Here is a 22,163-nt window from a genome sequence, read left to right on the forward strand (position 1 = left end):
CCTCCAATCTTGATGCCCCATTTTTCTTCATATAGTCCAGTTTCTCGGATTATTTGCTCAGCATACAGATTGAATTGTTATGGTGAAAGGATACAACCCTGGCCCACACCGTTCCTGACTTTAAGCCAGACAGTATCCCCTTGTTCTGTTCAAACGGTTGCCTCTTGGTTGGTGTATAAGTTCTGCATGAGCACAATTAAGCGTTCTGGAATTCCCATTGTTTGCAATGTTATCCATAATCTGTTATGATCCACACAGTCAAATGCCTTTGCATAGCCAATAAAACACAGGTAAACATTTTTCTGGTATTCTCTCCTTTCAGCCAGGATCCATCTGACATCAACAATGATATCCCTGGTTTCACGTCCTCTTTTGAATCTGGCTTGAATTCCTGGCAGTTCCCTGTCGATATACTGGTGCAGTGGTTTTTGAATTAAAATCTGCGTGCATGTGATACTAATGATATTGTTTGATAATTTCCACATCCTGTTGGCTCACCTTTCTCTGAAATGGGCACAAAGAGGGATCTCTTCCAGTTGTTAGCCAGGTAGCTGTCTTCCAAATTTCTTGGTATCGACGAGTGAGTGCTTCCAGCGTTGCATCTGTTTGTTGAAACATCTCAGTTCCTGGAGCCTTGTTTTTTGCCCATGCCTTCAGTGCAGCTTGGACTTCTTTTTCCAGTACCATTGGTTCTTGATCATATTCTTCCTCCTGAAATGACCGGCTGTTGACCAATTCTTTTTGGTACAGTGACTATGTATTTCTTTCATCTTCTTTTGCTGCTTCCTGCATTGTTCCATGTTTTCCCCATAGAATCCTTCAGTATTACAACTCGAAGCTTGAATTTTTTTTCAGCTTGAGAAATGCCATGTGTGTTCTTCCCTTTTGGTGTTCTAACTCCAGGTCTTTGTACTTGTCATTATAATACTTTGTTGTCTTGTGTCGCCCTTTGAAATCTTCAGCTCTTTTACTTCATCATTTCTTCCTTTTGCTTTAGCTACTCGACATTCAAGAGTAAGTTTTAGAGTCTCTTCTCACATCCAGTTTGGTCTTTGCTTTCTTTCCTGTCTTTTTAATGACCATTTTAGCTTTCTGCATGTATGATGTTCCACAACTCGTCTGGTCTTTGGTCATTAGTGTTCAGTGTGTCAAATCTATTCTTGAGATAGTCTCTAAATTCAGGTGGGATATACTCAGGGTTGTACTTTGGCTTTTGTGGACTTATTTTAATTTTCCTCAGCTTCAATTTGAACTTGCATATGAACAATTTATGATCCATCCAACAGCCAGCCCCTGGCCATGTTCTGACTGATGATATTGAGCTTCTCCATCATCTCTTTCCACAGATGTAGTCTATTTGATTCCTGTGTGTTTCACCCAGCGAGGTCCATGTGTATTGTCGCTTTTTATGTTGTTGAAAAAAGGTATTTCCAATGAATAGGTCGTTGGTCTTGCAAATTTCTGTCATGCAGTTTCTGGTGTCATTTCCATTACCAAGGCCATCTTTTCCCACTATTAATCTTTCTTCTTTATTGCCAACTTTCACATTCCAATCCCCAGTGAATATAAAGAAAATTAATTGGCTAAGGTTTTCCCAGTGCTTGTTCACGTTAATAGTGTGATTTCTGCACTTGAAGTCATGATGTCTGTGCTTTCCACGTAAGATTGCCCTCTCTATCTTCATAAGTGTTGATGTTCCAGCAGTTTTTTAAAGACCCCACAAAAGAACTAAAAGCCACGGGTGTTTGTGGTATGATTGATCACTTTTGTATGGCCTTTCTTGCTATGGTCCTGTAACTTCCACAGAATCATTGGGTGGGACTGTGCAAATAAGGTGTTTGTGGCCCACCAAGGGGATTAGATGGTTTGCTTATAGTGCAAATAAGGTCCATGTCACCCTTGTGGGGGTGACATCATCCCAGAGGCCAAAAGAGGGGACTTCACTACCACCAATAAGAAGACGGGAGTGAAGCATGTCCATTGGACATGGGGTCCCTGCACTGAGAACCTCCTAGACCTAGAAGTTAGACAGCTGTAACACCAGAGACGACGCAAGATGGTGAGAAGTGGTGGTAGAGAAGTGGCGGCAACAGAGCAAGGAGACAGGCATGAGACAGTGCAGTGGGCTTCCTGGCCCATGGAGCAAGGTGGTTACAGTAGGTGTGCTGACTCACAGAGTGGGAGAGCTGATTGTCTTTGGCCAAGGCTTATTGGTGGAGTGGAGTGCCCCTTAGCACTTATTGGTGGAGCTAAAGAGCTCTGTAACACTTGACTGATGAGGGCAGAGCCCAAGCCAAGGAGTGGAGGGCCAGAGAGAGGCCTGCCTGTGAGCATGACTGAGAAGAGGCTGTCCTGATTGAAGAACTGTTATCTTCAGTCATTCCTGATCCTCAATTTTAACTTGTTACTTCCTAAATAAACCCCATAATCATGAGTATGATCTGTGAGTGCTGTGTGGCCTTTGCAACGAATTAGCAAACCCAGCAGAGAAGTAGAGAGTGCCATTGGAGGGACAGTTGGTGTCAGGACTGGTAAAAAGTTTGGAGGGTGGAGGTATGTCTGACCTTTGCCTCATAGGAATCAGCCTTGGGCTGGTGATCTTGATTCTCTTTCCCCCTTTTGAGGTTGGAGGAGGTTTGATGACCCCTTGCCACCATTTTTACAAGGCTGGACCCTTTAGCTGCCCTTGCATTTATGTAGAGCTGTTGCTGTTAGGTGCCATTGAGTTGGTTCCGACTCATAGTGACCCTATAAACAACAGAATGAAACACTGCCTGGTCCTGCATCACCCTCACAATCATTGGTATGTTTGAGCCCAGTACTGCAGCCACTGTGTTATGTAGAGCTAGCCTACATTAAAAAAAAAAAAAAAAATCTTAAATTTAACATGTGCAAAAAAGAGCATAATTCATAAACGTACAGTTTGATGATTACCCAAAATGAACATTCCCATGTAAACATCACCCAGGGTAAGACATAGAAAAGTTTTTCAGCCCCCTGGAAGCTACTCTCCTGCCCCCTTCTGAAATATTACCCCTTGCCTCTTCCTCAAAGGTAATCACTATCCTGACTTCACACCATAGACTGATTTTGCATGTTTTTGAGCTTTATATAACTTTGCCCTGTCCAAAGATGAAAAGGACTATATCAGGAGGAAGTGCACACACCCTCAGTCACCTCCAAGGTGTGTGAACAGAGGATTGAGACTCCCTGCTAAGTGACCATCACACATTTGATGAGGATTTGGCCTGGCTAACTCTGAGATCCTCTGATCCATGGTCAGTTAGCTAAAGGTGTATGTCAACAATTTATGGGGGTACATTATAAAAAGATGCATTTCCATTTATCATATAGTCAAAAGGTAAAAATAATGGGTAATATCCAATGCAAGGTGTGGGGAAAAGGACTCTCATGTATTATTGTGAAAGCCTATGATTTCATTATTCTTGTGAAGGCCATTAGCTAATACCTAGCAGAATTTTAAATGGGCATTCTTTTTGGCCAATAAACCCACTTCTAGAAATCAACCAGAAATACTTGCAGCAACCCTGTACTGTGCCTCAATTTCCTAGTCTGTAAAATAGCGGTAATTGTACCTACCGAATGGGTTGCTTTGTGGATTAAATGAGCATCACACACACCCACATTTAGAAAGTGCCTGATACAGAAGTACTTAAGTATTAGAGCCTACCTTTCAGTACATTGGACTGCTTGCTTGTTTTCCCAAAAGACCCGTGTTGTGTGCCTTGAATCGATTCCCACTCCTAGCAACCTCGTGTGATGGAGTCGCACTGCCCCATAGAGCTTCCTAGGTTGTAATCTTTACAGGAGCAGGTCTCGGGGTCTTTTCTCCCTTGGAGCTGCTGGTGGGTTGGAACCTCCACCTTTCAGTTAGCAGCCGATCACTTAACCATTGGGCCACCAGGGCTTCTTAAAAGACCAATAAGCCTCCAGATCTTACGTATTCCTCCCAGTAAACACACCCCTCAGAAAAATGAAACTGGATCAATGTCAAAGTTTGATTCTAGGGAGGCTTGTTAAAAAGCAGACCTAAAGCCCAATTAAAAAAAATTTTTTTTCTGTGCCCACCCTAAACTCACTGAACAGAATTATTGAGGGAGGGACCCGGCAATTTCTTGGTGTGTGCCGTCGAGTCCATTCTGACTCACAGAGGTATGTTTTATGCCTAATTAAATCTGAGACACTGGGTAAAATAAAAAAAAAAAAAATTTTTTTCCCGTTTCACCGATTAGGCAGCTGTCACAATTGGCTAATAGAAGTTTGAAGACCTCCGGCGGCGCTGTCTCCCCGCCCCGCCTCTCGGTTCCCGGAAGGGCAATTCTGTCCGCGCTTCCCTCCTCGCTCGTCTCCTATGTTCCGCTTCCGGTGTCCCTTAGAGCCATGGCCGCCGCCGCAGTTGCTGCTGGCCCTGGGGTGCCAGTGTCCCCGGACGAATTGCTCCCGAAAGGCGACACCGAGAAGACTGAGGAGGATCTGGAAGAGGACGACGACGAGGAGGTACTGGGTCCCCGCGGGACTGCAAGGCGAGGAGTGAGGGGACGGGCGGGGAGCCGGTCCGCCCGGGGATGTGGGCTCCGCGTGCTGCCGGATCCGGGCGAAGGCGCGTCGCTGAGCCCGGAGAGGTCGGAGCGGAGGCGGGGTTAGGGCCCCCCCTGGGGTCGAGGGGCGGCTGCCGCTGCTTCGGCCAAGACCCGCGCCTCCTCCACCACAGCTAGATGAGACCCTGTCGGAGAGACTATGGGGTCTGACGGAGATGTTCCCGGAGAGGGTCCGGTCCGCGGCCGGAGCCACTTTTGATCTCTCCCTCTTTGTGGCTCAGAAAATGTACAGGTAAGGGACGAAGGCCAAGACACTGTGGGGTGTGCATGGGGTAACTGGTGCTGATGAAGAACACGGGCTTTGGAGGCAGCAGAGCTCGGTTCGAGACCAGCCTGCTCCCTTTGATTGATTGACCTTGGACCGGTGGTATCGTAACCTTCCTGGGTCTCAATTTCTTCTTCTGTAAGGGTGGGGATTCTTACCTGGCAGGATCATTATTAGGATCATTTCAGATTATCAGAGCTGATTATAAGTAGCTTTTTAAGTAGAAGCACACAGAATGTTAATTGCTGTCACTATATGCTACTGGAACTGCTCCTCCTGTTTATGGCCGGAGTGTAGTGCCAGGGGGCGTGTAGACCTTGTCAAAAACATTGGAGTATGTAGGGTGTGAGAGGTTTGGTTACTAGTTTTTGTGTTTCTCCATCATGCTACCCTCCCTCTGCAGGTTTTCTAGGGCAGCCTTATGGATCGGGACCACCTCCTTTATGATCCTGGTTCTTCCTGTTGTCTTTGAAACAGAGAAGTTGCAAATGGAGCAACAGCAGCAACTGCAGCAGCGACAGGTGAGCCCAGAACCCTGGCTGTTTGCCAGGGGTGGAGAAACAAATCGGTTCTTTCTCCAGCATCTGGGTAATGTGTGGGTAGGGGCTGGGATTCAGACCATTCGTGCTCTTTTAAGTACCTGCCTCTGCTCTCAGTGTTGTTCTTGCATCTACTGTGCTGTAAGTGAGATTCCTAGACTTGTACAATCCACTAACTCCCCTCCTCTTCTTTTACAGATACTTCTAGGGCCCAACACAGGCCTGTCAGGAGGAATGCCAGGGGCTCTACCTTCACTTCCTGGAAAAATCTAGATTGTCACTGCTATATCTGAGCTGTCTTGGTGGGAGAAGTTTGCAATTCAATAGTGTTTGAACTGCTGATTATTTGGATTTTTTTTTTTTTTTTAACTTTGGCACATTGATCTATTTAAACTTGATGGGAAGAATGCTTCCTACTGTCTCACGGACTCCCAATCTGCAACTGTGCCCTCACTCTGTCCTGACTGTGCCCTCACTCTGTCCTGACTTACTTCTTCTGCCTTCACTCTGACACCAGAGTGCAGCGGTGCAGACGGTTACTCGCCACCCCACCCCTCACTAAATTGCTCCTAGTTGTTCTGGAAGAGCCCCTCACTCTCCCATTGTGCAGTAGAAACTGATGCCAGTGGGAGGAGTGTACTCCTGACCACTGGTGACTGTTCTTTTTTTTTTTTTTTTCCCCAGAATGGAGATGTTGGGGAAGGACACGCACACAGTATGAACAGACAAAATGCATTATAGGTGTAGCCAAATCAGCCACTGGGCATCTTTCTGTGTGCTGGGGTGGAGGGAGGGCCAGCAGCAGCCTGGACCACAGGATGGAGACAGGGACAGCAGGAGCTGGTTTCCCCTGCACATTTTGGCTGTTCAAACTGTGTGTGTGTATAAAAAAAAAAGTCAGTGCTCACTTTTTGTATTTAAATATTAAAAACGATTCCAACTGAAAGTGTTATCCATATGCTTGTGGTACATGCCTCAGTGTTACTTAGACCAACCAGCTCCTGCCACTTTAGCTCACAAAGCATCTTTGGAGGGCAAAGACCTGCACTGCCTCTTGTACTTCTTCTCACCAAAGCCAGCACCACCATCTTAACATCATTGGCCCTTGAGGCCCATGTTAGTTAAGTTCCTAAAAGTAAAATCTCTGAAGAAAATTGTTAGCCAAGAACTTCCTCTAATAATTTTTGCCCTGAATTCAGGCGATCACTTTTAGACCCACTAGCCTAAAACAGAGAGTTGAGTGAGTCCATGTGCTTGTGTAGTCTACAATGACATGGCACAATTATAATGTACTTATAAAGAATGATGGACAGTGCTGATTTCTAGTCTGGGGGACCTGCCAGTAGAACTTTGTTGTGACCTAGTTTATTAAAATAACTGCTGAGGTGAGCCACTGATAAATCCAATTGTAGCCGTTATCTTTGAATTTTACGGTCTATTTAACGTAACATTCACTGAGCACATACAGGAGTAGTGCTAAGCCTTTTATGTAGGTGATGTATCAGGACAATACAATTTAGCAGTAGTCCTATCTCAGAGATGACAGAACAGCCACAGAAAGGTTAAGTACTTTGCATAAGGCCACACAGTAAGTGCTGGATGTGGATTCAAATCCAGGTGGTACAGTCACAAGGCCCTGCTGTATACCTGGGTTCTGGGATAATCTAGGCCCTCCATTCAGATGCACTTGTTAACTAAGGAAAAACAACTAGTCACCAGCCAAAGCTGGTAGTCAACTTGTAGATGGGGTCTTCAAATGTCAGGTTTCATTTTTGTAAATAAAAGCAAACTGAAAAATGCCCCAGAGGCTTCTTAAGAGTCAAAGTAAGTATTTTGTCTCTGGATTTTTCAGGTGAAAAGTCTGATTAAAGTCCAATAAGCCTACAAAAGACGACTTATTATGGTAGTGAGTTCTTTTTAAAGCAGTATCATGCTAACATTTATTTTTTTCTTTACATAATTCAGGCAGACAAGGAAGGAGATTTATGTATGGAATTTTCCATTTTTAATATTTGGTTAAACAAAATACATCTTTTGTAAACAAACCCAGCACAAGGCCAACAACAACAAAAACAGGAATAAAAGCAAGAAAAACAAAAAGCCTAGGGTGGCCCCTTCTTGGGCATCAGGGTCAGGCCTGCTCCATTCCTTAAAGGAAGTGGGGCTTTTTGCCCGTGGGCATCAGCATGGGTCCCTGTTCCTAAGCACCAGAATTGGATATGAACAGAGAAACCAGCCCTGAAACATTTAAGTGTCTTTGCGTAGCCCACTGACTCGTGGACTCCAAGTGTGTGGAACTCCATTGAGGTGCCGTTTACACAGGCCCAAGCAGATTTGTGGGGAGGAAATTCTTCCTCTTTCCAGGAAATGGCTATCACGAACAGTGCCAATGGACCCAGAAACGGCTTGCTATCACATACAGTGCCAGTGGACCCAGAAATGGCTTGCTATCACATACAGTGCCGATGGACCCAAGGTCCTGCTTGTGACAATCAGCAAGGTTGGCTGTAACTTCTGGCCGGTGCTGGTTGGAATGTCATTGTGCGGGGGTAGAGAGCTCCCTGTGGTGCCAAGCAGGTCTGGTATAGAAAATGGTACAGAAGAGACTGCGGCCAGTTGCTGGGAGGACGTAATGCAGTAGCCGCTTGGTGGCTTCTGTTACTCAGCATAAAAAACGGCCTCGTTGGATTGAAGATAACATGTGCAGAAAAAGTGCTGGTGTAAACATGCACTCCAGTCACAGTGGGGAGAAAGCCTCAGCTTTGTCCCACTAATCTTGCTCAGGTTCGACGTGCAAGCCCCGGGCTGGCTCTGCTGCTGACAAGAAGTCTGGCCAGTGGGACAGCTCCCAGACCTGGCAAGACCATTGATTTGTGAGGACTGGACAGGTCCGCCTGCCTGCCTATCTGCCTGATGCAGCCACACCGCTGGCGACACAGTGGTGCCATACCTATTTCCCCATCTCTTTTGTTTTCCAAAGTTACAGGAACAGCGGCCTACAACATTTAAAGAGGTAGGGGGCAGGTCAATTCTCTGATTTGCAAAGGAACCTCCAGAAAGATGACAAACCCAGGTCCTGTAACAATGCACATAACCATCCAACTTGAGGACTCTGCTTCTTGTCACTAAAGTGAGCCCGACCTCCTCAGCCTAGGACTTCTACCAATTTTATCTGCTCTTAAACTCTAAGGGGCTTATCTTCACGATACTTCCCTCACCCTACTGTCCCAACGGAGTGGAATTTGGTCTCAAAGGTAGACATACGTTTTTCTGATTTTCCCAAAGTGGGTCAACGGGAAAAAGTGCTCTTTTGCCTTGTCTTCTCCCCCAAAAAACCTGAAACCAAACCTGCTGCTGTCGAGTTGATTCCAACTCTTCTGCCCTAGGGCCCTCTAAATCAATGTAGTGAAATGGTAGGAACAAAACCGGACTGAGAGCCATTGAAAACAAGCTGTCCCGTGCATGCCTGCCCCAGTTTGGCTTTAGCCATGTCCTCTTAGGTATCTATCTCACCTCTGTCAAGCTAGAATATTGCAGGATTCAACCACCCGGCTTAGAATATTGGAGAACTTTTTTTATAGAACTCCAAAGATGGCCATAAATGACCCTTAAACATGGGGGTCCCGTTAAGGGATAAAAAGGGGGTGGCATTAAGGGTTGGAGACAGCATGCTGTACCACGGCTAGGGTTTTAGAGATGGCTTCCTGAGACACCCCAATGCTCTAGGTCCTTTGAGCTGGTCACATGGGCTATGGATGTACTATGTCTTCAGACCCGTTGGTTTGGCAGGAAAGGGAAAGTGGAGGCAGCATCTCCAGGTGGGTCTGGAGCAGCCATGATTAACTCCAGCAGAACCTGTGTCAAGTCCTCACAGGAAAGGGGAAAATAAACTAGGACCCACCTTTCTTTCTCTGTCTTGAAACCAAGGGTCTTCAATGGCTTGCCCTAAGCACACAAAGCTCCTACCTTCCTTTCCCAGGAACAAGTAACGCTGGTGGTGGTTCTTCTAACAGTCCACACTTCTGTCCTATTGCACTGTCAAATCTGGGGGGGAAATCCCGACGAGATGTTTGGGGAAGTGGCAAGGGCAGGCAGGCTGTGTAGGCCACAGCACATCACGGAGGCTTAAGGGGCTGAGGTGAGGGGCAGGTTGGGTAGAACTGCATTACACGTCAGCCCTCCAGCTCTGACGGGCCTCCACCTCTTCTGGTACCACCAGCAGGAGTTCACAGTTCTTTCCTCGCAAATGATGTTTTAGAAATTTCCTATGGGAAGAAGGCAGATGGAAGAGAAAAGGAAATGCTGGTGAAGCTGAGAATTCCACACTCAGGGCTACGTGTTCAGCAGAAACTCCATTATTTATGCCCCACTGTGCTCCTAAAAACACTCTAATAGTCCATCTCTTCTTGCCGGGCTCTGCATTTGATTAACACCCAATCTATCCAGCTAGATTTCCAATCTGAATTTTTGCCAATGGTAACTGGTTCTGTGAAGAACAGAGCTCGAAGTCTTCTAAAGTGAAGGACTTCTAATTGAAACGAACAAAAAAAGTTCCTTCTTTGGTCACTGGGAGAATTAGTCTGCTCTGACCTGAATAAGTCTTCCTTTCTCTGAACTGGCAACTATCTTGCTGCAGTTGTTTAAGTGCGGAGAACATTACAACACTAGTCCTACCAGACCAGAAGCCCTGTAGAACTTTCCTACCAAAAGGACTTAAAGTCTTAATGGTCCATCTAAGATGAGGGTCTTTTAAGTCTGAGACCCTACGATTCTAAGGTAGGGAAATGATCCAAGGAGACAGAAATATCATTACTGTCTCTCTTTTGTCAAATAAATGAAAGATGACCTCAACTTCCTCAGAATACCAAAATGAAGGAGCCCAGCACATTAGCCACAGCACTGGAGACTACCTGAGCTCACTCTCGCCTCCGATCCACTCAGGCATCTTGAGTTTGGAGTCGAGGTTGTAGTAGGCACCTCCCACCTCTCGCACGCAGATCCAGTGCTGCCTTTTCAGAGGCAACTTCAATGGACCCCAGCACAGGCTGGAGGGCAGATTCATGATGAAGCCCATGACGTTAGTGAGAGCAATGACACTGACATCCCTGAAGAGGAGGAAGGGTGTTAGGTTCCAAGGCAGTCCACTGCCCAAGGTTCCCTGGCTGTAAAGCTACAAATCAGTTACCTCCCCACTCATGCCTTGAATTCCAGTACTGAAGGCTTTCACCACACCCATACCGTGCTCCAAGTCAAGCCTGGCTTGAATTACCTGCGCTTGTCCCACCAAACGGCCTCATAGCCTTTGGTCTGAAGTGCCGCCATGATGACATTCACATCGTAGTTCCCATTTCCCAGCATGCTCTTCTTGTGGGGTGTCACCATCGTGTTTGGAGACAACCTAAACATGAAAAAAAGAGGACTGAGACTCACTGGTCTGTGTAACCCCTCCTGGCCCTGCACTACCAGGACAGAAGCAGCACATATCCCACTACCCCTAGAAGCTAGTTTCCCCTCATTCAGGTGCCATTTAACTAGTTTGTATCAGAGTAATTCGTAGTCTGCTCCAGCTGTTCTTGGAATTACCTCTCTTTATGCAACACACCTCAGTATGGGTGGGGCCTATCTGCCTGCCATTCAGCGTGTCTACAGTGCAGTCAACGGACACACAGCACGTACCATGGAGGAGTCTCCTTTGTCAAATCCCCAGCCTATCCATTTCTACAGTCTTCTTCCCCCAACTGCTTAGCTTCCTGCCTTTGATATAAGCCTTTTTTTTTTTTTTAAACACTGGAAAATAGCACTTGACATTTTCATTTGCACGGGTAGCAAATGCTGTTACTCCCATTTTTTTTTTTTTTTTTTACAGTTTAAGCATTTCCTACTTAAGGCTTGCACGCTTGTGATCATTAAATACTCCAAGGCCTAGAGGGGCCTAAGGCAGGTAATACACATCTATGAATTGGGGACAGAGTAAAGCAATAAAGACTGGCGAGGCCTATGTCAACTGAAAATGCACGACCCACCTAAAGACGCTCCAAACATACACATGTATGTCTGTGTTCGTATAATACTTACACGATATTTAAAAAAAATTAAACACACACATGATCAATTGAAAAAAAATTTTGTGCAACACAGAACTCAACTGCGGTCCTGTTTGCCTACCCGGCTTTGAGACATTTTTTGCCAAGTCGCTTCATCTCAAGACAAGGTGTATGCTGAGGACAACTCCAATTCTATTGTTTGCCTTCATGGACTTATCAGCCCAGCGTCTAAGGAAAGGCCATCCCAAAGGAAGAAGGGTCAGCGTGCCGTTTACCTTCGTGCGAAGGGGAGATGTTATGAGTTCCCTCAGGAATAAAAGCGGAGGGCAGATGTCCAGGAGGTTACTAAATGCCATCTCTGGAGGAGAATCATGGCTTCAGGCCAAGGATAAAAAAAAAAAACCCCACTGCCCTCAAGTGGATTCTGACTCATAGTGACCCTGCAAGATAGAGTAGAACTGCCCCACAGGGTTTCCAAGGAGCAGCTGGTAGATTCGAACCGCTGACTTTTTGGTTAGCAGTAAAGCTGTTAACCAGTGTGCCACCAAAAAAGAACAACAAACTCATGGCTGTCAAGTCGATTTCAACTCACAGCTACTCTGTAGGGCAGAGCAGAACTGCCCCATAGGGTCATCGGGGCTCCTAAAAACTTAAGAAAACTTTAGAATTTAGAGCACTTTTTTTTAAACTTCTCTACACACAGCAGCCATTCTGATTCTTTTTCAAACACAAAACATACTCCTGCCACTGCTTAAAACCCTCCAATGGTTCCCAAAGCACTTAAGTAGAATCTAAATCCCCTCCCCTGGCTGGCAACGCTGCTGGGGAGCCTGTTGACTCCTCTGTTACCTCTTACCACACCGACCTTCCTTCTGGTTCCTGAACACACAAACCTCATTCTCACCTAAGGGCCTCTGCATTCGCCAGCTGTTCCCACCACCTGGAATGCACTTTCCCTAGATCTTTGCTTGCTCTGCTCCGTAGTATTTGAGTCTCAAATGTTACTGCTTTAGACAGGCCTTTTCTGACCACCCAGCCTTAAGTTTTTCCCACTCACTTCCTCTTACGTCAACTTGTTTCGAGTGAATTACAGACCTTGTCACTACCAGACATGTTTTTCCATGTCTGTTTTCCCACACCAGAATGGCAGCAGGGGACTTGTCTACCTTGTTAGTATCACCAGGGCCTGGTATGTGATCGGTGCTCAAAGGATGCTTGTTAAAATGTTACTCATGTTTATTTTGCTATTCTATTTCTTTGCCTGTAAATATTAATACTAAACCCTTAAAATGAAAAAGATGTGCTTGTCTCCACAACTAGCAAGGGAGGGTGATCTGAGAACACTAAACTCCACTCTGCACCAAACTTTACCTGTAATAATAGCTGCCACTTACTGAAAACCTCTGTGCCAAGCACGCTGGCAGATGTTTTCATCACGTGCATCTCATTTACTCCTCACAATAAACCTATGAGGGTAGGGATTATTACTTCCATTTTATGGATGTAAAAATTGAGGTTTGGTGATGTTAAACAATGTGCTCTTAATCACCTACCTTACATGAGACAGGACTAGGATTCAAACTTAGCTTTGTTTGAGTCCAAAGTTGTGTTTGCTGCCTATGGCGACGACCCACAAATCAGAGTGGGTGGGGACGGCAGGATGATAAAGGAAAAGGCCAGAAGCAACAGCTGAGTCCCTGGGGCCTGGGCCTAAAAAGTGGCTTAATAGGACAAAGGCCCTCAGTGGGTTCTTGGCCACTTGGATTAAATGAGAAAGCGTATGAAAAAAACACTAGCTCAAGATACAGCAAACTTACCTTCAACACCTTTTCAGTGGCTTCCCATTATCTTCAATCAAGTCTTGGACCAATACATGCCTGAAGGCTCCTACAATGAAAACTCGGAGTCTTCCACCTCCTTTCACCATGTAACTCCCCACGCCAGGCTAAACCTTGAAGTAGCACTTTCTCAAGTGTGTTCCCAGAGAGACCGGCTCTGTGCACTTTTACAGAGCGCCACAGAAAGCATTAGTATAATGGCTGAAGGAATTAAGTAATCAAGCAGGTTTCCTGCAGCAATTCTGCAAGTCCTGAGTATGTTAATATTCACTTTGAGTCTCCGGGAGGGGGGCTGTAATATGTTTCAGTTTCCAAACATATTTGACCACATAAACATGTTTCTGAGGGGCCCTTGACAGGACGAGTGTTCCAAGGATCTCTCTTCCCTGTCCTTCATCTTTCATCTCAGATCCTTTCCTGTCTATTCCTACTACCTCTTCCCTAGCTGGAGTCCCTCGCCTGACACCCGGACTTTTTGAAACAGGTTGATCTCCTCGCTTCCAAACTCCTTCCACTAATTCAACCTACACATTCCTGCCACATTCACCTTCCCCAAACACACAGGCATCAGTTTACTTCCTTATGTAGGAACTGACGCTGGGGCCAACTGCCTGGTGGGTCACCCCCCAAACCTCCCCACTCACTTGGCCTGCCTTGTTTCCTCTCTCTAGGCTCAGTGTACTTCAGGGGACCATGATCATTTAGGCCTTTATTCTTTTATGCTATCTCCTATTCCAAGCCAAATCCTGTAGCTTCTTCAAGCTCAACCTCACATATGATGTCTTCCATGGAATCTTTCCTGATTCCTCTGTGTAACAGAAAAAGGAGGGAGATTTGAAAGACCACACAAATCTGAATTCGAATCCAAGCACCACCATCACTAACTGTGAGATTTAAGTTTTATGCCTGTGATCTTATCTATAAAAATGAGAATGATTCCTTCCTTATAGGCCCACTGAAGAGCTCAGTTACTTCATAGATGGCCAACCAAACAGTAAGTCCTTAAGCAAAAGGGGATGGCTTTTCTACTCTGTATCCCTCACAGCTAGGCACTGGCAACTTAATAACATGTGCTGACAACCCATAGCATTTTGTGATCAATTGAGGAAAAGCTGAGAGTAACTTCCATTCATCTCATTTGTAGAGGAGTCATCATTTCCATAAGTGGGCTCAATCCAGCACACCCAATACCCCAGGACTTGCTTTTAATTAAACATTTATCAAGTACCCATTGTGTTAGCTACTCTTCTGGGCTTTATCACTTAATCCTCCTATCAATCTTGCACAGCTATTAGGCCCGTATTATACATCAGGAACCTGAGGTGCAGAGGCACTACAGCAAACTGCAGTCACACTGCTGGTTAAGACTAGACTGGGCAGTCTCTTGGAGGTTTCAGCACAATGACCTGTCCCTGTGAAATTTCAAGGAACCCTACTGATTCCAGGGGAAGGTTTTCTTGAGACTCCCTAGCAAACTCCTGTGCAGGGCTGCCTGAGTCATTTCCATAGACATCTCGGGCTACGTGGAGCCTCTTCTCTTTGTCATTACAGCCAGAGGTCGGGACCACGAGATGCAAAGTGATGTAAAAGTGAGAAGACAGGCTCAGTCTGGGTCTCTCCACTAATGCCTATGCCCTCAAGTAAGTCCTGCTCCTCTCTTGTTGTTACCACTGTCTGGCTACGATGATGGTTTTGGATTTCAATGAAAAGGGAGATGGGGAGACATTTCATCAAGATTCCTCTCTCCCCCAGAAAAAGATTTTCCTTTTTATCAGATCTGAAGAGATTGTGACATTAAAAAACATGGAAATATAGCTCAGAACTTCCAGACATGTTTTTAAATCAGTTAATACAGGCAAAGCAGGCTTCACCGAGCTGGGCACACAGTGAGCACTCTGCAGGTACAGCTATTGTTACCATAACTACATGTTTTACACGAGAACTCACATCTTAGAGGCTAATACTCTGATATACCTTTTCTCAATTAACAACCACCATACCTTTAAATCTGGACCCTTCTACCTGCTCACTGGAGCCCTAGTGGCACAGTGGTTACGAGCTATGGTGAGCTACAGCTCCTAACCAAAAGGTCGGCAGTTCGAATCCACCAGCCACTCCTTAGAAACCCTATGGGCAGTTCTACCGTCCTACAGGGTTGCAATGAGTCCGAATCGACTGAACAGCAATGGGTTTGGTTTACCTGCTCACTGTAGTGCTGTTAGTGGCCCTTGAGTCAGCCCCTGACTCACAGCAACCCAATGCACAATGGAATAAAATGCTGCCTAGTCCCGCACCATCCCCACTGATTGGCTGTATATCCGACAATTGTGATCCATAGGGTTTCTCAAGGCTGATTTTCCCAAGTAGGTTGCCAGGCCTTTCTTCCCAGTCTTAGTCTGCAAGCTCTGCTGAAACCTGTTAGCATCATAGCAACACACAAACCTCCCATGACAAATGGGCGGTGGCTGTGCATGGGGCGTACTGACCAGGAATCAAACCCGGGTATTCCACACGGAAGGCAAGAATTCTACCACTGAACCACAACTCCCCCCATCTACTTGTTCAGTGACCTTTTAATGGGGAGGCTGGAGGACTTCCCTTCCGTAGCCAACTGCTGGTTGTTCACTAACATCCGTGATCCCTTCATCTCTTCCCATGCTAATCAGATTTTTTTCCCCTGGTACCAAGCTAATTTTCTTCTAATTAGGCTTTAATAGCTATTTTATTTGGGAGAGGAACACTTAGGTGGCTACAAGAACATTTTGTCACTGAAAAACTAGGATGAGTCTAGTGAAAATGTTTGGGGCCTGAGGCTTTCCAAAACAACCCAACAAAGCTGCTACTGTATCATTTGACTTCTAAGTCCCCTTGGTTTTCCAACTTATATAACCAAACCAAACCCGTTGCTGTTGATTCACAGCGACCCTACAGGACAGAGGAGAACTGCCCCATAGACTTTCCAAGACTGTAAATCTTTATGGAAGCAGGCTGCTAGATCTTTCTCCCACCAGTGGCTGGTGGATTTGAACTGCTGACCTTTCAGTTAGCAGCAGAGTGCTTAACCCACTGTGCCACTAGGGGTCCTTGACAGACATATACACAGGATAAAACGTATGAGATAAAACATCCTTACCCATACACCAGCAGGGTACAGCAGAAAAAAGATGTGGCAGCCTGCTTCCGTAAAGACTAATCTTGGAAACCCTATGGGGCAGCTCTACTCTGTCCTACAGGGTCACTGAGAGTTGGAATAAGCTCTGTGACGCCTGCCCAGATTCTCTGGTCTTTTCTTCAATTTCACATGCTGAGTACTGATCCCTTTCAAACCAATGACCTTTTCCGCTATTACTGCAGAAGTGACCATTATCTTCAAAAGCCTCTGTCACACCTAACTTTTCCCTTCCCTATCTCTTTGTTGCTACCAAGTCTGTCAGCTTCTAAGTTCCTATTCATTTCTATTCCAAGCATGAGTCATCTCACATCCACAACTGTATTGAAACTCCACCCTGCTTTTGTATTTCTCCTGGCTAAATTTTTTTTTTCTAATCTGGCTAAAATTCAACTGCTAGAATGAACTTCTTCTCAACCAGTGGCGCAAATCATCATTATTCTCCCCATCTTACCATTTATCAGTCACATTTTCATAAAATCATCAAACTTTAGCTCTGGGAATTTAAAATTTTCTAAGCTTGCCAGCATTGCTCTTCTGTTAAGCTCCAAACTGATCATCTTTTCACTTTTAAAATTGCTGCAAATTCCATGGTTCTAACTCCACTTTGGAAACCCTGGTGGCGTAGTGGTTAAGTGCTACAGCTGCTAGCCAAGGGGTCGGCAGTTTGAATCCGCCAGGCGCTCCTTGGAAACTCTATGGGGCAGTTCTATGCTGTCCTATAGGGTCGCTATGAGTCGGAATCGACTCGACGGCACTGGGTTTGGTCTGGGTTTTTAACTCCACTTAAATCAATTTTCCAGGCCTAACCAATACAAAGCCCTGAAATACACTTCTCAGAGGCTGAGTCCTGTTCAGCTTGTTTTCCCTACAGAGCCTAGCAGTGCCTGGCACACTGGCGGAAGCTAGTAAACGTTTAAAAAATTCCATCTTCTCTCCCTCCCCTCTTCTCCCTTTCCTTTGTCCTCTGGATCCCTTCCCCACTCCTTTTTCATTCCTACCTGTCCATACAAAACACTCTGGATTGGGACAGAGTATCTCTTACATATGTTTGCTTTTACTTTGAAGGGGATTTTTACATTTTGTAGATAGGGATTGAGAGCAAAACAATTTGCTAAAGCTTTTAAAAGCCTGGAATAGAACCCTGGTTCCACGTGGGTGTTTAGCGAATATTTAGCATTCTTTTGTCCAGGGAAAACAGGCGGAAAGACTCCTGCTGTTACCCACAAATGCTTCATGATCACAGCCCAGATCTTCAGTCCTGCACCCAACTTGCTGTTATTAGCAGGGTCAATGGCTACTGACGGTAAAAGGGCTCTGACAAATCTTTGCAATACTCAGGGAGCTGCAGAGCCCTCCGAGGGGCAGGCCCTGGACTCACAAAGCCTGCATCCAAATCCTGCGATTAACAGCTCTATCAATTCTCTGGGCCATGATTTCCTCATCTGGAAAATGGGAAATAACAGAATCTGCTTCCTAAGAGTGGCGTGAGGATTGAGTAAGTGTTCACGTGTGTTAGTCATCGTCGTGATTATCCCCCTTGTCAGGTCAGGGGCCAATTTTCCAGACGTGAGAAACTTTTCTACCGGACAGAACTGGATACACAGAATCTTGCCTGACACTGATTTACTAGTCAAACTGGGCAAATCAACTTCAACCAAATCCTAGTTTCGTTCAATGCAAAACGCGGAGAGAGGGAGCCATCATTGATAGTGCTGTTCTAAGACTGTTACGTATCACAAGGTACCAAGCACACTTAAGTACTTATTGTGAATCCTTTCCTTCTTTTAATGGACTGGGTCCTCCTTCCTACTCCTTTCAGCTAACATGACTTGATTACCTGAGACCAACTCTCTTGCCTCCCAGGGCCCCATTTCCTGAAGAGAGTTAATTCTACTCACTGCCTGATAACGACCACAATGCACGGGCCACACTTGCCCGGCTAAGGCTATCACTTGTTATTACTGGCATGTGAAAATAACTGCTCCCATTAGTTTTGTCAGCACACTGGGCTTCACGTTCCTTTGAGAGAAAGCCTACAGTTCCTGCAGGGTAAATGGTCCACGCCTGTGCTTCAGACAGCACCCAAAACAGGTGGCTTCCTGCTGTAATTCAGGTCTTTGTGGGGCAATCATTTCACGTCCGAGTGAAGGGAGTCAGAAAAGTCTTCTGGAACTGCCAACATGTGCTGCTGGGGCCCTTCTGTGGCCTTCTCTGCACTGAGGGCTGAGCAGGCCCAACCCTTTCTACTTGGAATGATCAGACAAGCTCACAGTCAAAGTTGCTACAGACATGTAGCTGTGTCCATCCAGAAACTGCAGCACTAATTCTCAAACCCTTTGATGAAAAATTTGAGAAGAAATCAAAGCAGAGGAAAAAAACCTGAATTTCTATCAACCTGTGGGGTGACATCTGGCTTTCTAGTGGATATGAAAGGTCATCTAGAATAAAGTAAAAATGGGAGGAGCATCTGGAGTTGGCTTTAAATCACATCTTTGCTACTTTAAAGCCATTTGGACAATTTACCTGACCTTTCCGCCTGTTTCTATGGTATGACAGTAAAACGAATGTTGAAAGGGCTACACAAAACAATGTATGAAAAGCATCCAGGCCAGCACACGGCCTCTCAGAGAAGCTAAGCGCCGTGTATATACTCTTCTTGTGGCACCCCACCACATTCCACCTTTCAATACAGATGCCTGAGTACATAACTTGTCCCCCTTCTAGAGCATAACCTCCTTGGGCGCAGGGCGAAAAGCATTATAGCATAGTGGTCAACAGCCCAGATACAAACCTGCATTCAACCCTAGCTCCATCTCTTACTGTGTTACCTTAGGTAAATTACTTAACCCCTCTGAGCCCTGTCTTTACCTCTAAAATGGAAACAAGACATACAATGGATTCCATTGGACTGTTGGGGGATCCTGTGGGATAACACAAGTGAGACTCTTAGCATTGTACCTAACCCATAGTGAGTGCTCAATAAACGGTAGTGATTAGTACTACCTTCCCACCCCTGTGTGTGTCACTTATAGCTGCTAATAACATTTGGCTACTAACGCCTGTTGGTCTGTAGGTATATGAAACTGAGACAGGCCCCACCCACAGAAATTCCGAAATCTTAAGGATTAAGACGCCAAGAACGGTCCCCTACCTCTGGAAAATTTCTTGCAGTGTTTCCCGGGTGAAGGCGTTGCTGTCCTGGAAGACGTTGTTGAGGGCATGAAGGGCACAAAGCTCCCTGCGCTGTTTCTCATGGTAGATTTGTGGGGGTGCTGCCTGGGGCAGCTCCAATGATTCGGATTTGGCCTTGTCTCCTTTCCATGGCACGCAACTCATGTTTTTCGTTTTAGATTCCAGAGAGGGCTGAAAATACCCCACTCTCACCCCCCGAGGAAGAATGTAATCTTCTCGGTCTTTTCAGGGTTCCTGAGGTCCACCTTATTCTCTGGTGTCCATGATTTATGCTTTGTCACTGAGAGAAGAGGTTGGAATCCAAAGAAAAAAAAAAAAATCCCCTTTTCTCTTCTCAATAGAAAAAATAATTCTTTGGATTAGTTTATTTCGTTACTACTGCCAAAACGCAGAGTTAAAAAAAAAATACAAAATCTAAGACTTTGTTTCTTTTTTCCCCCACCCTACCCTCCAACTCCCCTCCAAAAACCACGATTTTCTTATTGGGTTTTCCTCGTTGCAAACGCCAACCAGGCCTCAAAGCAAGTGGACTGAACCGAATCGGTCACATCGCTCCTTTTCTTCCATTTCTTTCGAACCGCAACACCACTGACCCAGGAAACAAGGCCTAGGTGGTGGATGAAACGCCGAATCCCAGGGGCTAGCGAGGGCCGGCCAGCGCGGGGTCACGGGCCGTGCTGGAGCCCCGGGGGCGGCTCTCCATCTCCGCGGGGCCGGTGAGCCCCGCCGGGCGCAGGCCGAGGCGGGCGTGGCTCCGTCGGAAAGCGCGGTCTCTGGCCCCTCGACGCGGTCCTGGGGAGGAGACAACGCCAGTCAGCCCCGGCGGCCCAGGGCGCCGCCTAGGGCCGGGCTGGCCCGGGACGCAGCGCGGCGGGTGCGGCCGTAGCCCGAGGGAAGGTCCGGCGCGGCGGCGGGCAGGCCCGCGAGGGGTGGGGCCGGACAATTCGCCTCGCCCTCCAGGCCCGGGCGCGGAGGGACCGGCCCCCGGCTCGCCGCCCCCACCCAGCTTCCCCGCCCGTCACGTGAGTGCCAGCCGGGGCGCCCTCCCGCCACTCCCCCACCCCGGCCCCCAAACTCCCCGGGCCAACTCGCGGACGCGCCGACGGCCGCCCCCTCACCGATACCCGCCGCCACCTGGAGCTTCCAGCCACCACCTGGGCCGCGCGCGCGGGCGGGCGGGCGAACGCGCGCGCACGCGCGCACCTGGACCCGACGTCGGCTGCCCTCGCCCAGCGCGTGCTCCGGAAACGCCCTCCTGCGTCGGCCCCGCTCCCGCCCCCCGCCGCGGCGTCACGTCTGACGTCAGCTTGACGTCAGTGGCGCCGGCGTCTGGGCGGTGACCGGCACGCGTCTGTCGGGCGCGGGCGGCCTCGGCCGGCAGCCGGGGTGGGTGCGGAGGCTAGGGGGTCGCTGGGGGCGGAGCTGCGGCGTCCGGGGCTGGGCAGGGGCGTGGCGCCGCCGGTCGGTCGGCCACCCCGCAGCTTCGGCGCTTTTCTGGGGTGGGAACCCGCCTGCGGCCGTCGTTCGCGGCTCCTTCACCCTTCCCCTCGCTCGGGGCCGGTCTTCTCGGGCAGAAGTGCTTTGGCAAGCCTGGGGTCGCTATTCCCCTGTTGACGTTTTATGTTTGTCTAACGTGCCGTTCACTAGGTGGTTTTAAAGCCCTTTACTGACGCCGTCGGGCGGAAATGTCTTGGTTAGTGGGCCCCACCGCCCCGCACTTGCAGTCAGCGCAGAGGGTAAGTGCCTCGCCCGGTGTCCCGGTTCAGTTCCTTGGTGTCGAATTCCGATTCCTTGCACACAGACCTCTGGACCTCGGGCTCCCCGCTGGTCGCCCCGTGGTTGCCACAGAGCTTTTCCGTTTGCTGGAGGACTAGCAAAGTGCATTCATTGTGTGTGTCAGAGGAAGGTGAACTACTTGCAATTTCCCGTGGGTTTAATTTTTTCCCTTTATCTTCCCCTAGGACATGTGGAAGGCATTAGAGCAAATATTCATTAATCATCTTAGCTGCCCTTTTGAATTTTTGTACACAAAGCTGAAAAAATAAAAGAAGGAATCGTACTTGCAACTCAGTCATTTCTGTAATTCTTTTCCAGCACATCTGTTAACGCCATTACACTCAACACTTAACGCTCGGCTCAAGCTTGGGAGGTCTTCTGCCGTGATGCAGACAATTCGGAATTCTCTTCTTAAATTTTTGTAATTTGCAAACCCATCAAAGGGTAACAGCTGTATTTACCTAAGATTAGTTGTTGAGGCTTTGCTGTGCAACAAGCCCTGTTCCAACCTCTTTACGTATGCTGAGTCATTTACTGTCCTAGGAGGGGGAAACCCTGATAGGGTAGTGGTTAAGTGCTACGGGGCCGGCAGTTCGAATCCGCCAGGTGCTCCTTGGAAACTATGGGGCAATTCTACTCTGTCCTATAGGAATGCTATGAGTCGGAATCGACTCGACCGCAGTGGGTTTTTTTTTTTTTATCCTAGGAGGGGAGCCCT

At 47.2% G+C, this 22,163-nt stretch overlaps 2 protein-coding genes across 3 annotated transcripts; one reads left to right on the top strand and one right to left on the bottom strand.

Annotated features, from left to right (window-relative positions):
- The first annotated feature begins 4,362 nt into the window (after positions 1 to 4,362).
- Positions 4,363 to 5,976, top strand: TOMM22 (translocase of outer mitochondrial membrane 22). The gene is made up of 4 exons (XM_049884448.1): positions 4,363 to 4,518; positions 4,733 to 4,851; positions 5,288 to 5,405; positions 5,622 to 5,976. The coding sequence occupies exons 1-4, from the start codon at positions 4,402 to 4,404 to the stop codon at positions 5,694 to 5,696; spliced, it is 429 nt and encodes a 142-aa protein (XP_049740405.1). The 5' UTR covers positions 4,363 to 4,401; the 3' UTR covers positions 5,697 to 5,976.
- A 106-nt stretch (positions 5,977 to 6,082) lies between these two features.
- Positions 6,083 to 20,896, bottom strand: JOSD1 (Josephin domain containing 1). 2 transcript variants are annotated; one of them, XM_049884444.1, is made up of 5 exons: positions 20,804 to 20,896; positions 19,629 to 20,461; positions 10,693 to 10,821; positions 10,334 to 10,528; positions 6,083 to 9,688 (listed from the first exon to the last, which is right to left on the bottom strand). In XM_049884444.1, the coding sequence occupies exons 2-5, from the start codon at positions 19,811 to 19,813 to the stop codon at positions 9,589 to 9,591; spliced, it is 609 nt and encodes a 202-aa protein (XP_049740401.1). In that variant the 5' UTR covers positions 19,814 to 20,461; positions 20,804 to 20,896; the 3' UTR covers positions 6,083 to 9,588. The 2 variants fall into 2 exon arrangements, with proteins under 2 accessions (XP_049740401.1, XP_049740400.1); XM_049884443.1 differs by having other exon boundaries at positions 20,788 to 20,891.
- Between the last annotated feature and the right edge of the window lie 1,267 nt (positions 20,897 to 22,163).

Source organism: Elephas maximus, chromosome 4, assembly GCF_024166365.1.
Source record: "Elephas maximus indicus isolate mEleMax1 chromosome 4, mEleMax1 primary haplotype, whole genome shotgun sequence".
Classification (NCBI taxonomy): Eukaryota; Metazoa; Chordata; class Mammalia; order Proboscidea; family Elephantidae; genus Elephas; species Elephas maximus.